Source organism: Mus caroli, chromosome 7, assembly GCF_900094665.2.
Source record: "Mus caroli chromosome 7, CAROLI_EIJ_v1.1, whole genome shotgun sequence".
NCBI lineage: Eukaryota > Metazoa > Chordata > Mammalia > Rodentia > Muridae > Mus > Mus caroli.
In genome coordinates this window covers 122,391,462-122,408,112 of record NC_034576.1, presented here as the reverse complement: position 1 = coordinate 122,408,112, position 16,651 = coordinate 122,391,462, and the positions used below count along the sequence as shown (strand labels likewise).

Genomic DNA, 16,651 nt, shown 5'->3' with positions numbered 1-16,651 from the left:
AGAGGAGAGGAGAGGAGAGGAGAGGAGAGGAGAGGAGAGGAGAGGAGAGGAACAAAGAGCTGAACTTTCCAGCTAAGACCTTCCTTTCAAATTGGTATAAACGGGTCTTCATCTGTAGGTACTATTTCTCTGTTTGGAAGAGACTTACCTTGTACTTCATGAATTTTTTGTTTTTTAGCCTTCAACATGATCTCAAGATTTTTGGTGAGAATCTGGGTCAAATTGGGATCCCCAGAAACTGAGAAAGGGACAATGGTCTCGCCATACTGTTCCAAGTCCATCACCCTGGCAGGCTCTGTAGGAGCTGAGAAACTTATTCCTTTTATCAGAAGATACATGAGGCCCAGAAGTGCCAGCAACTGCAGCAGCAGCAGTTTCCAGTAGCGCCAAGAGAACATTACCCTTTTGATGAACATGGCTCTGAACTGCTGGATGTAAAGAGACCACTGCAAGAGGAGAGAAAGATAATGTTACAGCGGTCACACACCTTGATGGAAGTGGCCAGCACAAACGTCTTCAGCTGTGATGACAGAAGTGCAGAAGGAAGAGCCCAGCTGGCAGACCAGCTACATTGTGTTCTACGAGGGCATTAACGCTTGGCACCTAACTTCAGTATTATGAAAGTCCCCGAAGGGGAATTTTCATTGACATGTTCATTATGCCTCTTTGCTGAACACCACATCCATTCTCTTACATTAAATGTCATCCTTCAACATTACCATTCACATCAAATTTCCTCGGCCAGCTCTCAATGATCTACAGGGTTACTGAATGTCAGGGAACAGAAGAATCTAGTTTAAAACTGCAATGTGCCCAGTATATTTTCACTTGACCTATTTGGAAGTGTACATGAATACATAATTTTGTCTATTTTTTTCAAACTTTGGGGGGGGCAGTTTACACTCAAGGAAGAAACTGGGAGGACAGAGTATGGAGAGGAGGTGGCAAGGTGGGGCACCTCCCACCTGACACAGGGTGCACTTGAATATGTTCAGCCCCCTGAAACAGCCTCACCAAACAGTCTTAGGTCAGCCTGACCAACGACAACCATCCAATAAATGACAGTGGAAAATCACAACTTCAACTCAAAATTCTAGACGCTCATATACAATACTTTCTTGCATCATAAGAATCTCTGCTGCACAAAAGTGCAAAAGTTTGTACGGAAGATAAATCAGGAGAACACCACCACAAATGTTAGACCATGAGGTAGCAGCCCCAGGATGATGAAGGGATTCTGGGACCCAGCCACATCCGGATTGAAATGCCCTTTGTGCATGTGAGTAGTGACTGTAATCATTTGAACCAGCTCTCTTCTTCAGCTCAGAATGAACTGACAGTTCTGAAAACCCCGTGATGAAGACCAAGTGTGAAAGTGAAATCTGGGCTGGCAAGATGACTTTGTGGATCAGCATGCACGTGGCAAAACCGGATGACCTGAACTGGATCTCCAGAACACCCATGGTGGGTAGAAAGAGAGAATTTACTCTTCATGGTTGTTCTCTGATCTCCATATGTAGATATACATATGTATGTACGTGTGCCACATAATAGGAAAGTAAATGGAATCAAGTAATTAAAATAGACCTTTTTTTTTTACCTTCACTATTTCACAACCAAGTTAGAAAATTAAGGGAATTTCCTTACAAATGTTTCCCTGTGTGAATGGGCTTGCTCTAAGAACCTTGAAACTCTTCTGAATTAAGTTCAAAAACTTAAGTATCTTCTTTTACTCTCTCCAAATATGGTAGCATTATATTCTTGGGAAATGCTCACCCCGGTATTGAATGAAGAATCCAAGTGTCTTCTTGAGTAACCTGGTCGCTCAAATTTTCTGGGCACATTCATGTTCTGGTTGTCTTCATTTGAGCTTTGGCTCACTTTGGAAGCTGATGGAGCAATCTCAGTGTTCAATTTCAAATCTTCCAGATTACTGACCCTACACACACACACATACACACACACACATACACACACACACACATACAGAGAGAGAGAGAGAGAGAGAGAGAGAGAGAGTTGATTGTATATATATATATATATATATATATATATATATATATGTGTGTGTGTGTGTGTGTGTGTTAAAAAATAACTTATAAGATTCAATATTAGCTCCCTAACTCCTGCTCTCCAAATTTTCCATGCATACAGACATTTTGATGGATTTCATGTGAAATCCTATTACTAATGATGGGAAACGCACTTTGGGTGTGGATGTGAGGAAACTGAATCTCAATCATCAAGACATTGCCCAGTATGCTGGAGGCCTGGGGGTTTGATTCCCAGCACCTCAAAATTTCTGGTGCTGTAGATTGAATGCAAGGCTTTGTGTATGTAAGAAAAGCACATGGACACCAGCCCTGAGCCCCAGCCTCAAGGCCAAGATAAACTAAACATGAATAAAGTTCCAAGACAATGCATCTCTTATTTTTAGGATAAAATGGTTATTAAATATCTTACATCTTACAAAATTATAGTGGTAATTGCAATTTTATTTTTATAGTACTTCTAATTCTATAGAAGTCTAACATGTTTTTCTAAATTTTCTACACTAAATAAATATACAGATTACTTTACAAAGCAGATGAATACATGGCTGATTTGACCTCCTTGGTTCATGATTCTATTGAGAAGTGTGCACGTGAGAATATAAAGTAGAAATGCAATCACAGAAAAGAAACCACAGAATAAGAAGATGTAATGGGATTCTGGGGCAATGTGGTGTTTTAGAAGCTGCCTCCATGTGGCATGATGGGTAAGAAGGGTTGTGAGAACAAAAACTAGTCCAAAGACTGGATGCTGGAAATCAGAGCACACATGAGGTCGCCTGACTTGGTTGAGGGTCCCAGGCTTTCATGGCGAATGCTCAAGGTTGGTGCCTCTCCTGTATCTTGAGATGAATGAGAATTGCTTTCAAAGTGAAGTGTAGCTCTGGGGAGTTGGAAGGGTTTCTCGACCTTATTTGTGTATTGTTACTCACTTGAAGAAAACCTCATCCATGGTAGTCATGGAGACACCAAAGCCAGAGATTCCCAGCACTTCTTGTTTTTTTTCTAGGTCTGTGAAAAGCTCTGCAAACCTGAAAGATAAGGGAGATAGTATCTGCACAAGCATACATGTGTTTATCTGTTCTTGGCTAATTTCCCTGAGCAGTGCAATTCATGTGTCACGGAAATTCTTGTGATGTTTGTGGTTTTCAAGGTCCTTGACAAATCACAAATGTGGGACATCAGAAGGAAAATACACCAGCAAGTTGCTACAGCAAACTGCTTCCTGGTTTTCTAATAAAATCATGGTTAACTTTCTGCATATATTGACTTTCTGTTTTCCCTGATAGTTTAGATTTAATTTACTTACTACATACTGTAGCTCCTCTAAAGAAACACAAGCAAACAGAAAAATACTATAATAAATACAGGATAAACAAATAAGAAGTATAAGACACACACCCAAGCAGAAAAATGAAAAAAAAAATCACAGAAGTTAGAGGCTTGGAAACTGTTCATCCCCAACATAGAAGAGTCTTGAGCTTGAGCAATCTTGAGCACATGTCGGTGGTGCAGTATAAACTCCCAGTTAGTAGGAGCACTAAACTTGACGGATCCCTATAAATCTGATGTATTATATACTTCTAATTTTTTCTGCAAAATTAGTATATGTGGTGATGTATTTATTAATTACTTAATTTGATCACTCTGTAACAAGCACCTATTAAGGCATCACAATTTTTACACACACACACAAGTGTGTGTGTGTGTGTGTGTGTATGTATATATATATATATATATATGAGAGGGAACATTAAAACCCCTTTTTATGCAACAAAATAAATTGACTTGTGTCTGTGTTCCAAGAAGAAAAAGATGTATTAATATAGCGCCCTGTCATATCAACAATCAATGCCAGTTTTCAATATATTGATGTGAAGATCTTATGGTGGCTACCTTTTGTGGCATCCTTCAGTACAATTACTGAAATCTTAGAAAGCAAACGTTCTGACTAGAGTGTCTCAATAGATAACTGGCAAGGATCTGTTTGCCAAACTTGAAGAAACCTGGAAAGGTCACAGTGGTTTCTGGTGGCCCAACACCATTGTGTAGCATGTCTAGACCCTTGCCTGTGCGTGTGCTCCTTGGGCAGGATAAATGACAGCTCAGCTGCCACATTGGTCTCCATCTTGGCAGTTGGTATGTAATTCTTAATCAGCTGGAAGATTTTTTCATCATCGCTGTCAGGAGTCTTCACGATGACTAGGTGATACCCCACACCTGAAAAGATCCATCAAGAAAGTCAAGGAAGCGTCTCAATATTCTCAGCTAAAGCATGCTTAATCTCTACTGTTCAGCTCTATTAGCTGCGTGTGACAAGGCACTGTGGCATTCTGTAATAAAAAGACACACATGCATGCTGTGTTGTCAAACAGTTGCACATGTCACTAAGAACTTAACATCCAGAACTGTTCATGCTTAGCTTATTCTGAGTGATCCCCCTGTTCCCAGGCTCTGATACTCCTGGTGAAGCACAGGTTGAAATCACAGGAACTAACTTAACTCACATGGCCTGAACCTGAGTATCCAGAGAGGGGACAGAGGAACAGAGGCTGGTAATAAGAGAATCGGTGATATCCTGAGTCCACTTGACCAGGATGGCAAGGCAGCTCAGGACAGACTGTCCTCTTGCCACAGGCTACCCCTGCTGTGTAACCTGATAGCTAGAGATAAGATGTGAGACAGATTTTGAGGCTATTTTATCTGCCATGTTCTCAGATAGTCATTCACTGAATAAATCAAGGTTTACTAGATTTAAATCCCAGCAATGATCAATGACTTCTGCAAATGGCAGGTAGCAGTGGGCTCTGATATTCTGGTTACACACAGAGTGTGTAGTGGGTATGATGTGCTATAAGTCACTTGCTTACAAGTCTAAGGAAGTGTATTCGTGTGTGTGTGTGTGTGTGTGTGTGTGTGTGTGTGTGTGTGTGTGTGATGTATGAGATTGAACCCATGGCCATGAGCACGTGAAGCAAATTATCTTCCACTGAGCTGTTTAATCCCCAACCTTTAAAGAATGTATTACAAAAGCTACCACCTCCTGCTCTCAGAGTCCAGAGTGAAGAGCAATATAAGTTACAGATCAGATTTGGGGAACTACAGAAGATATTCTCTATAAGTACTCTCCTGCTAAAAAGGCCAGCAGTAGCTGAGAGAACAAAGATCCACATTATTTGATGATTCCAGGCACACTAACTGAGGACCATCCTTAGGATCTAAATCATGCCTGGCTTATAATAGGTCCTCGGTTAGTGTGCCTTAAATCATCAAATAATGTATGTGTGTTCTTATGCGTGCAAGTGCATATGTACATGTGTGTGTACATGGCTGTATGCATTTGTGTTGATGTGGGACAATGGTTGACATTGTGTGTCTTCTTTGAGCACTATCTTCTGTATACATTGAAGCAGGCTCTCTTACTTGATACCAGAGCTCAAAGACTTGTCTTGTCTGGCTAGCCAGTTTGCTAGGGGGACTCTTAGTCTTGGCCTCCTGGCAGCTGGAATTACAAGTGGGCCACCATGCCCACCCAGTATTAAAGGCATTGCATGGGATCAGTCCTGACACACACACGACTTGACCTACTGAATGTGTTTCCAGCCATCATTACCCTTGTAAGTTTCTTTTTAAACTGAAAACCCCATCAATAATCAATATATTCAGGTACTAATTATGTGTGCCCTGTTGACTTACAATAGAACACTGGTTTCTATTTACTAATCAAGAGTGTAAAGGCAGTCGATGATATTGTTTACCCTACTTCTGACATTGAGGAGTTTACTATTAAAACCCACATTCCTCTTTGGAGAAGGGAAAAGAAGAGGTGGTCTATCTTCCTGAAGAGTGACAAGCCAGCCAGCATTAAGTACAGAAAAGTTTGGGCTTGGGTGTTAGATGAACCCAGGCCCAAATCTCTTTCAATTACCTTTTAGATTTCTCATTAAGTACAGAAAAGTTTGGGCTTGGGTGTTAGATGAACCCAGGCCCAAATCTCTTTCAATTACCTTTTAGATTTCTCATTACTGAAATATGAGCACCAGCTCTCTTATACATAAGAAGGGAGAGCTCTGTAGATATTATTAAGTCATGTGTATCAAGAGTGAGATCTAACAGTTCACTCATGGGAGAACCAGTAAATGTGAGCTGAATGAATTCAAATACTGGAATGACTCCATCTTTAACTACACCCATTGATCAGTATCTTCCAAAGTTTGTATTTCTTACTAGTTTGAGACATACTTTCAGCATCCATAACAAACAACTCAGCTGTGCCCATGTGTTATATTAGTCCCTATAAGCCTCCATTGAACTTTGCATTAAATCTTTGCTCCTATGACAAATTATCAGTTATCATCAGCCAGATGGAAGAAATAAATACAATGTCCTTGTTTATTGGGACAATAAGGAACATTTTCTAAGTCAGAATATGCTTATTGGGTCAGAATGGGAGAAAAAAAAACCTGCATAGGTTTTGTCTAAATTATAACCAAAATACTTCAGACCTAATGCATCAGAACATGGGAAGGCCTGTGTAGAAAGAAAAAAAAAACAAGAATGAAAATAATGTTAGAAGAATATTTTTTGAGACAAGGTCTCGCTATGTAGAGCTTCTAATTCATCATTCCTTCATTGTTCCTACTCTCTCAAGCCTACGAAGCATCACAGTTATAGGCATGTGCCACCACACCCAGCTAAAAATACAAAGAATCAGATGGATAGATAGATAGATAGATAGATAGATAGATAGATAGATAGATAGATAGATAGACAGACAGATAGGCAGGCAGACAAACAGACAGAGACCATATAGTTTCTTCAGGAAAAGCGAAGAGCCACAGCACTTCAGGATCCCCATGACCAGGATGGCAATCCGGTCACCAAGCACATCGGCCTCATCCATATGGTGTGTGGTCAGTAAGATGGTACGGTCCTTTTTATAATGCTGAAGTATGTCCCAGGTGGCCCTCCTGGAGACTGGGTCCATGCCAGATGTTGGCTCATCAAGTATCACCACCTAGAGACAGAAGTAAGTAACCAAGAGTCAACTTACTTCATGTCTGCCACTCTAGGATGAACAACCGCTAAATCCTTAACTGTCAAAGTTATGGCATTATGTCAAACATTATGTCAGTTGCGTTAATAATGGGAAGTCTCTCTCCTTATCATTTGGGAGAGTTGAGTTTGTGCCAGTTTTTGGGTTTGAATCTGGAGGAGTAGAGACCCATTTTATTTTATCTTATTTCTTACTATGTGTGTACACACATGTGGATATCAGGAATTGATGTCCAATGTCTTCCTCAGCCACCCTATGTGCCTTATCTTTCGAAACAGGGTCTCACTCTGAACCCAGAACTCATTTCTGGGGATCAGTCTGTCTCCACATCATCTTTGGTTTAACATTATAGGCGCCCAAAACCATGCTGGGCACTTTTACCTGGGTGCTAGGGATATTCATGAAGCCAAGTCTCCATGTGCCTGCCCCACAGGTACTTTACCACAGGACCATCTCGCCAGCCCCACGAGAACCCATTTTAACTGTCAGTTACCTTAGTGTCCCCCATCAGAGCTATAATGATTGACAGCTTGCGCTTCATTCCTCCGCTCAGATCCTTTGACATGGTATTACTTTGCTGCAGCAGGCCAAAAGAAGTGAGCATCCTGTTAGTTTCTCTTGATTGGTTCTGCGAAGGTATTCCTTTGATCTAAAAGAGAGGAGTCAGAGTTTATGCAGTGCTCTCAACCCTGGGCTTAGAAAATCCTTACTTTAGGGCTTTAACAGAGCTGTGTGCACATGCTCGCCCTTCTTGTTGCTTCCAACGTGAACTTTTGATGAAGGTAAGGCTGCAGGTCCTTGTTCACACTGCCTGGAGGATGTGAGGAGAGCAGAAAGTGAGTGCTCACCACGCAGTAGAAATGAAGGTGTTCTGACACTGTCAGCATCGGGAACAGCAGGTCATCCTGGGGACACAAGCCCAAGCTTTTTCTAATTTGAACCATGTCAGATGAGATGTCATATCCACTAATATAGACCTTTCCTCTGGTAGGAAGATACAAACCTACAATTAAGCAAAGACATGGCAGAGCTTAGATCAGCAAAGACACATGGCAATGTGCTGCTTACTGGGTACCTTGCCTGCAGAGTCTATGGACCGAAAGCAAAAGTGTCATCCACAGAGATAACTAATGCCAGTGGTCATGATCTCATGGAAATAGCGAAAGAAGTGACTTTTCATTTTTTGTCTAATTTTATGTCTTTATTGAGAGTATTTTGGTTTGAAATATAATTACAGCATTTTCCCCTTCCCTCCCTCTAATCCCTCCCATGTACCTCCCCATTTGCTCTCAAACTTGTGGCCTCTTTTAAATTTACACACACACACACACACACACAAATACAACCTTCTCAGTCCATCTAATGCTGCTTGTACATATAAGATTTCAGGTATCATATAGCAAATTGGAAAGTTCTTCTCTGTGGGTGACTATTTTCTCCCTCTCTTGACATTCCTTAGTTGTCTGTTGTTCTTTGTCTATGGTTGGGCCCTGTGAGATTTCCCCTTCCGTATTACGATATCTACTGGTATCCTCCTTGTTTGGGTCTTCTTTATGTAGTCATATTGTTGAGGTTTCATAGGTGTATCTTCCCTTATATTTCTAGGAGAGAGGATCTCAGGACAGACGTTGTGTGGCTCTGGCTCTTACAATCCTCCCACACCCTCCTCCTCCATGCTTCCTGAGCTTTAGGTGTAAGAGTTATGTTGTAGATTTACCCACTGGACCAGACACCACAAACTTACTTGTTTTCTGCATTTTGGTCAGTTGTAATTTTCTGGAATGGTCTCTTTGGCAACAAGAAGGTTTTGTTTTGTTTTGTTTTGTTTTGTTTTTTTTTTGATGATGGAAGAGGTCTACACATATCTGTGGTTAAAAGGATAAATATTTAGAATACAGTTTGGGATTAGGATGGTTTAGGTAAAGCAGTAGTTGTAGGATTTCCTCCAACATCCATGACCTCTCTCTCCCTAGGTAGTTGACCAGGCATATTTTCCCTCATGTTGAGCAGGTCTTCAGTTCAATTAGAGAACTGTTGGTTACTTCCAAGGTATGTGTGCCACCACTGCGCCCTTACTGTTATCTTGTTGTGCTAGTCATTGCGTGGTTCATATGTGTCACAGCTGGATAGGTCTGTTGATTGTGTCCCCCTTCGGAAGTTTGCAAGAAAACTTCTGGTACCATGAAAGCTAGTCCTCAGGTAGGAGGCTTTCAGGGAAGATCCAGTTCTGATCATCAGAATCCTAAGCCTGAAGTGCACTGAGTCATGAAGAATAGAGATAAACTCTAGAAGGAAGACCTGTGGGAGCAGGTTATAATGTTTGGAGAGTCTTTTAGGTTTCCCAAGGGGGTGTCTCATGTCTGGAATTGGTAGTTCTGTTACGTAGCCTAGGGATCTTGTGGAGCACACTGTCAGCCCAGGTAGGAAATTTTCATTTAAAATATATATGACTATATACAGACTTGTATTTGTTATACATATAACAAATTTTAGGTCAATTTTATTATAAAGATATCATAATAAAGAATATGATGTTATAAAGAAATAATATATATTATAAAGAAATAATTTGATTTCTTGGGGGGTTTATTTCAGACACCCTTACTGTTATTTTATCCTCTCCTCCTCTCTCCTTCTGTATTGATCTCCTCACCTCTATAATTAGAGTTCTCTCCCTTTTATTTCCATTTCTCTCTTCACATCACTTGTACTCTGATATTCTTCCCTCTAAATCCATAGTCCTTATTGCTTTCTTGGTACCTGCAGTTACTCCAGGGTTGTTGGCTATCCAAGCCAACCCAAGCAGCTGGCTGGCAGAGAAAGCTTTCCCTGTGGTGGATTCCCTTTGTAAACATTGTAAACCCTTAATGCGTGCACATGGTGAGGTCCCCCTGAGGAGGTCCAGCAGCCAGGCCAGAGGATAAAACAGCTGTAACCATCAGACTCAGCTCCTCAAGATGAAAGGAGGCCAGGCCCCACCTCCAGACTTCTCTAATGGCCCTAGGGGTTGTTTTCTAACGGGCTCTAGTGGTCATTCCCAGCCCCAAGTTAGGAGAGTGGCCAGGCCCTGCCCTTCAAGAATAAAATCCCACCAATCTTTGAGCTTGCCCCCAAAATTAGGCCACATAACCTCCAGTCTGGAAAGCACCCCCATTCCCACCTCAAGAAACCCTGTATGAACCCTGCCTTCTGCCTAGTTCTCTGCTGCTTGTCACCCCAACAGGATTTTCTCTACTGTGTGAGGTTTGTTATGAGGTGGGACTTCGTGATTTTCCTTGGCTCCGGACCTCCAGGATACCTTTCCTAGCAGAACTGTCTCCCTGGGGAAACCTCTCTAAGCAGAGCTGCGGCACTTGTGCTGGGGATACTTTCCTGGCAGCTAGAGTACGGGAAGTCTTTCCCTTCAGAAATGCAACACTTACAAGGTTATTCACCCACTCGTGAAGATTTGGATCTACGACCACAGAGAAGAGACAACATTCGACGTTTGTCTTTCTGGATCTCTGTTGCCTCGTCTGATATAATCTTTTCCTAGTTCCATCCATTTACCTGCGAAGTTCACAATTTCCGTTTTCGTTTTTGTTTTTACAGCGAGTAGTATTCCATAGTGTTTTTAGGCCACATTTTCATTATCCGTTCATCACTTGAAAGCCATTTAGGTTCTTTCCATTTCCTAGCTCTTGTGACTAGAGCGACAATGACCATGGCAGAGAAAGTACCTGTGGAGTAGGGTATTGAGGCCTTGAGGCAAATATGCCAAGGAGTGGAAGAGCTGAGCCGCATGGTTCCTTCATGTTAGGCTTTTTGAGAATTCTCCACACTGATTTCCCTAGCGGATGGACTAATTTGCAATAATAGTGAATGCTCTGTATAAATCTGGATATTAATCTTCTTTCAGATGTTTAGCTAGGAGAGACTCTCTCCTGCCTGCTCTAGCAGTTTCCTCTTCACTTGCTTTTCTTCCTGTGAGGTATAGAAGGAAGCATTTTAGCCTTGTGATGTCCCGCTTGCCAATTGTTGACATTAATTCCAGGGCAAATGGAGTCCTACAGAAAGTCCTTCCCTAGACCTGTATCATATAGGGTACTTCCTCTGTTTTCTTCTACCATTTTCAGGTTTCACATGCATGTTGTTGATCCATTTGGGGTTAGTTGTTGTGCACAGTCATAGATATGGGTCTAGTTTTATTCTCCTACATCGAGAGATGGAGCTTCTCAGGCAGGCCTGATTGGACATCTGATATTCTAAGCACCATTTCTAAACACTGTTTCTTCTGACCAGTATATATTTTGGGCAACTTTTTCAAATATCAGATGGCTAAAGCCACCTGATATGTTTGCATTGTCTACTTTGTTCACTTGATTTCATATCTGCTTTTGTGCCAGTACCGTACTGTCTTTATTCCTATGGCTCTGTAATAATCTGTGTCAATCAGGGATATTGTCCTATGGTCCTTTGGCTTTATGTTTTGTTGCTGTTGTCTTTATCTGATTTAGGTATTACAGTAATATTTGATCCATAGTTTATGTTTGAGAGCGTTCCTTCTGTTTCTAATTTTTAAGATAGTTTAAGAAAGATTGGCTGTAGATCTTTGAAAGTCTGAAACAAAATCTGCCGTAAATCCACCCATCTACTGTGAATCCACCCAGGACTCCTTTTTTCTTCTTCTTCTATTTCAATCTTGTTTGTTGTTTTCAGTCTGTTTAGGTTGTTGATATCTTGGTTTAATTTTGGTGGTTTAACTCAATCTAGAAACTTATTCTTTTTTATTTTTTCCTTAGGTTTTCTAGCTTAATAGAGTCTAGTTTTTTAAAGTATTTTTTTGTGGTATTCTGTATGTCTATGGTGTCTGCTGTAATGTTTCCCTGTTCATTTCTGATTCTGTTCGAGCCCTTTCCTTCTGTTGGTTAATGAGCCAACAGCCTGCCAATGGTGTTTATCTTCTCAAAGAAACAGCTCTTTGTATTGTTTGTTTTGTTTCATTGATTTTGGCTCAGATTTTTACTATTTCTTGACATCTGGTGAGTTTGGATATGGTATGTTCTTGCTTTTTAACTTTTTGAGTTGCATCATCATTAAACCATTTATTTGAGAGAGGTGTTTGATAATGCTGCCTTTCCTGAGACGCTTGGGGCACTGCTGTAGCTATGGAGTGCAGGGAGCCATCAGGAACCTAGAGAGTTAACATCGCTGGGAAATAGAAAGTCTACCTAAATTTTTACAGGAAGTAGATTCAAAAGATCTTAATCTAAGGCAAATAGAAAACAGCTTGCTTTGCCAGCACTGTTTTTATCCTATCATGCAATTATATAATTAATTTATCTTTTTAAGTTTAATTTTTTGACACGTAAAACATAACATTGTCCACATTAGTTAATGGTTTACCATGATTCTTCAAATGCACAAAAACAATGTATAGTGCTGAAAGCTTTCAAAAATCTTTTCTTCCAGCTTTTTAAACTATATGGGGATTATTAGAGATGCTTTCTTACTGGGCAATAAAATACCAGGACTTCTCATTCCTATCTAATAACCTAGTAACTACTGATCTATTTCCCCATCCATACCCTCCCATTTCCCATGCATACCCTCCCATTTCCCATCCATACCCTCCCATTTCCCATCCATACCCTCCCATTTCCCTCCAGACTCATGTAGTCACAATTCTACTCCCAACTTCTATGTTTTCTATTTTACATATGAATTACACCATGTGGAACTCGATTTTTTTTTCCATTCCTATCCACATTGTCACAAATGACAGACTTTCCATTCTTTTTATGGCGAAATGGTATTCAATTGTGTATATGTATGACTTTTTTACTCGTCTATTCATCAACTGATACCCACCTGAGTGGCTTCCTTTCCTTGGCTATATCCACTAAGGCTCTCCTTCAAAGATACCACCCTATAATCAATCACAGAGTGAGTCTGACAATACTAACCTTACCTTACCTTACATGAAATTTGACAAGGTTTCCTTTGGAGTAAAATGAAAAGGCATGTGACAGTAGTTCCAATGCACCACAAGTGGCCACAGATTTATCATTTCATCTATATGAAATGTGTCAGTTAGTCAAGTCCACAGGACCTGAAATCAAACTAGTGATGGTCGATGGTTTTCTTGGACAGGACATTAGTCAGAAAGTGATGACTAAGGCTAGAGATTTCTTTCAGGACAGCACAGCTTTTCTTAAGCAAAATCAAGGTGACTGCTACCAATTGACTTATACCAAATTTGCCTTTAAAATATTAACATTTAGAAAAATTAACAGGGACTGGAGAGATGGTTAGTAGTTATGGTCATTGGCTGCTCTTCCAGAGGTCTCAGGTTCAATTCCCAGTGCCTACATGGTGGCTCCCAACTGGCTTTAACTCCAGTTCCTAGGGTTCTGATACCCTCTTCTGGCCTCTGTGGGTACTGCATGCAGGCAAAACTATCCATATGTACAGAAAAATTAACAAAACATGACCCTTGCCTCAAACAACTTAAGTCTAATGCTGAAAACAAATGACCGAACAATGGTGACATATGATTAATATGCTCTGCATGCATGTGCTGAACATTCTGTGGGGGAACTGTTCTAGTCACTTGGGCCATATTAATTACCAAACATACCAAATATGTACTCACTGATAAGTGGATATTAGCCCAGAAACTTAGAATACCCAAGATATAAGATAAAATTTGCAAAACACATGAAACTGAAGAAGAAAGAAGACGAAAGTGTGGACACTTTGCCCCTTCTTAGAATTTGGAACAAAACACCCATGGAAGGAGTTACAGAGACAAAGTTTGGAGCTGAAACAAAAGGATGGACCATCTAGAGACTGCCATATCCAGGGATACATCCCATAATAAGCCTCCAAATGTTGGCACCATTGCATACACTAGCAAGATTTTGCTGAAAGGACCCTGATATAGCTATCTCTTGTGAGACTACACCGGGGCCTGGCAAACACAGAAGTGGATGCTCACAGTCAGTTATTGGATGGATCACAGGGCCCCCAATGGAGGAGCTAGAGAAAGTACCCAAGGAGCTAAAGGGATCTGCAACCCTATAGGTGGAACAACANTATGAACTAACCAGTACCCCNGAGCTCTTGACTCTAGCTGCATATNTATCAAAAGATGGCCTAGTTGGCCATCACTGGAAAGAGAGGCCCCTTGGTATTGCAAACTTTATATGCCCCAGTACAGGGGAATGCCAGGGCCAAAAAGTGGGAGTGGGTGGGTAGGGGAGTTGGGGGGAGGGTATGGGGGACTTTTGGGATAGCATTGGAAATGTAAATGAGGAAAATACCTAATAAAAAAGAAAATATCTAATAAAAAAATTCTCAATTACATAGTAAGAAGAATATTTAATGTATAGATTCAACTTTGAAATATTTTAAAATGGGTTTATAGCTATATAGAAAGTAAAGTGTTGGAATGGTAGAATGTAGGCTATACATATAGGGATATTTTCTAAAAGTTTTTTTTCAGTTTAACTCTGTGTTTGAGATATTCTCCACAAATTAGCATGTGTCCATAGTACACATTCGCACTGAGAGCAGTGCACACTGAACAAATTACAATGGCTTTCTGTGATTCAGAGAGACTGACAGGAGATAAAACAATGTTGGGGAAAGCCAATAAAAGAAATTATCACAGAAGTGTCAGCAAAAGCCCACACTCAGTCCACAGAAAGGGCCCCAGTGTGACCCTGGATACATACCTGTGAGGATGGACAGGGTGGTGGTCTTTCCTGCCCCGTTATGTCCGAGAAGAACAGTTATCTGCCCCTCATACAAGTTCAAAGACAAGTCATTTACTGCCATCACAGTACTGGTTTTTAAGATGAATTCCTGTCAAAAGTGAAACAAGTACAAATTTGATGACTGTCACCTGTAAACAAGGATTCATTAACTATTCAGAGTTGAAGAAAAATGTCATTGATTTCAAGGCTGGAGAAATAAAATCAATGAGAGATTAAATTATGGAAACCAAGCAATGCCTGCAGGCAGTCATAGGGATTGTTTCAGGGGAGGGTTACAGATTTCCCCCTGAACAATCTCATGTTTTTGCTCTGCTCCAATCTTGAAACAGATTAAACTCCAGTCTGCCCAGTCAGATCCAGTCAAACCCACTCAGTCAGATCCAGTCAGTCAGACCCAGTCAGTCAGTCCCACTCAGTCAGTCCCACTCAGTCAGACCCAGTCAGTCAGTCCCAGTCAGTCAGACCCACTCAGTCAGTCCCACTCAGTCAGTCCCACTCAGTCAGACCCACTCAGTCAGACCCAGTCAGTCAGTCCCAGTCAGTCAGTCCCACTCAGTCAAACCCACTCAGTCAGACCCAGTCAGTCAGTCCCAGTCAGTNCACTCAGTCAGACCCAGTCAGTCAGTCCCAGTCAGTCAGTCCCACTCAGTCAAACCCACTCAGTCAGACCCAGTCAGTCAGTCCCAGTCAGTCAGACCCACTCAGTCAGACCCACTCAGTCAGACCCACTCAGTCAGTCCCACTCAATCAGACCCACTCAGCCACAGTCAGTCAGACCCAGTCACACCAAGTCAGCCCATCAGTCTTTCTCCTATGTCTCAGAACGAATTGCTGAAAATCCCATTGCAGATACCACCAAAATAAACTCTCTCCTGTGCTCTTATCTGCATGAGACACACAACTATCCATCTACCCACACATTCCAAACCCACACATTCCAAAATTGGAGACTGAGGGACCTCATATCATTTTTCTACCTCATATACTGAAAACTCGTTAGTCACTAATCACTGCTAACCAGCTCATTTGCTTATTTAACAAGAAATTATTGAGCACTTGTGTAGCATGCATTGTAGAACATGGTCTGATTGTCGTTATGAAGAACTTATACCAGGTTCTTTCTAAAGCAGAAATATTATAACAGGAAAATACATATGCAACTGTGCATAGGAAATACTTAAAGTGTTCACTAAACATTAGAAGAATGCACCAATGGAACATATTGAGAGCCTAGAGCAGTGCTTGTGTAAGTGTAGTCAAGATGTTTCTCAAAGGAAGAAAGGCAGTTTGCCAGCTGGGCAGCACTGGGAGCACATATCACACGATAGCTATACATCTAACAGTGGGCACAGCCTTGCAAAAGGAATTGCAAAGACTAGTTAGACAGCGCTGTCTCCACCTGTGCCTGAAAGAGAAAGTGCCTTGAACAAGATGATAAATTGCATCTGTTACTTCAGTGACCATCTCTGAATAGTGGACTCTGAATTTAAGTGCCTTTGGTTGCCTAGATCTAAACTTTTCTCCTGAATTTGTGAACTACCATTTCTTTTGTTAAGTTGTCTTTTAAGACTAAATAAAAATCCAAATGTGGTATCAGTCCAGTTCATAAATTTATTTTAATAGCCATGTAGGTTGCGCACACACTGGACAGTAAGCCCATTTAAAGAGTATAGTTTGGTGGGTTTCAGTTCATTCATGGTTTTACAGCTATCTGCAGGCCCCACAGGTCCTTCCTTCCTTCTTTCTTTCTTTCTTTCTTTCTTTCTTTCTTTCTTTCTTTCTTT

At 41.0% G+C, this 16,651-nt stretch overlaps 1 protein-coding gene across 1 annotated transcript in view; it reads right to left on the bottom strand.

Moving 5' to 3' along the window:
- The window catches only part of LOC110298830 (ATP-binding cassette sub-family A member 3-like), a 105,091-nt gene that overhangs the window by 55,227 nt on the left and 33,213 nt on the right, over positions 1-16,651 (bottom strand). Inside the window, exons 13-20 of the mRNA XM_021168316.1 lie at positions 14,826-14,955; positions 7,956-8,110; positions 7,601-7,756; positions 6,858-7,068; positions 4,121-4,271; positions 2,984-3,082; positions 1,777-1,939; positions 149-446 (exon numbers count right to left, since the gene is read on the bottom strand). Coding sequence (XP_021023975.1) covers positions 149-446; positions 1,777-1,939; positions 2,984-3,082; positions 4,121-4,271; positions 6,858-7,068; positions 7,601-7,756; positions 7,956-8,110; positions 14,826-14,955 — 1,363 coding nt within the window. The remainder of the gene's footprint in view (positions 1-148; positions 447-1,776; positions 1,940-2,983; positions 3,083-4,120; positions 4,272-6,857; positions 7,069-7,600; positions 7,757-7,955; positions 8,111-14,825; positions 14,956-16,651) is intronic.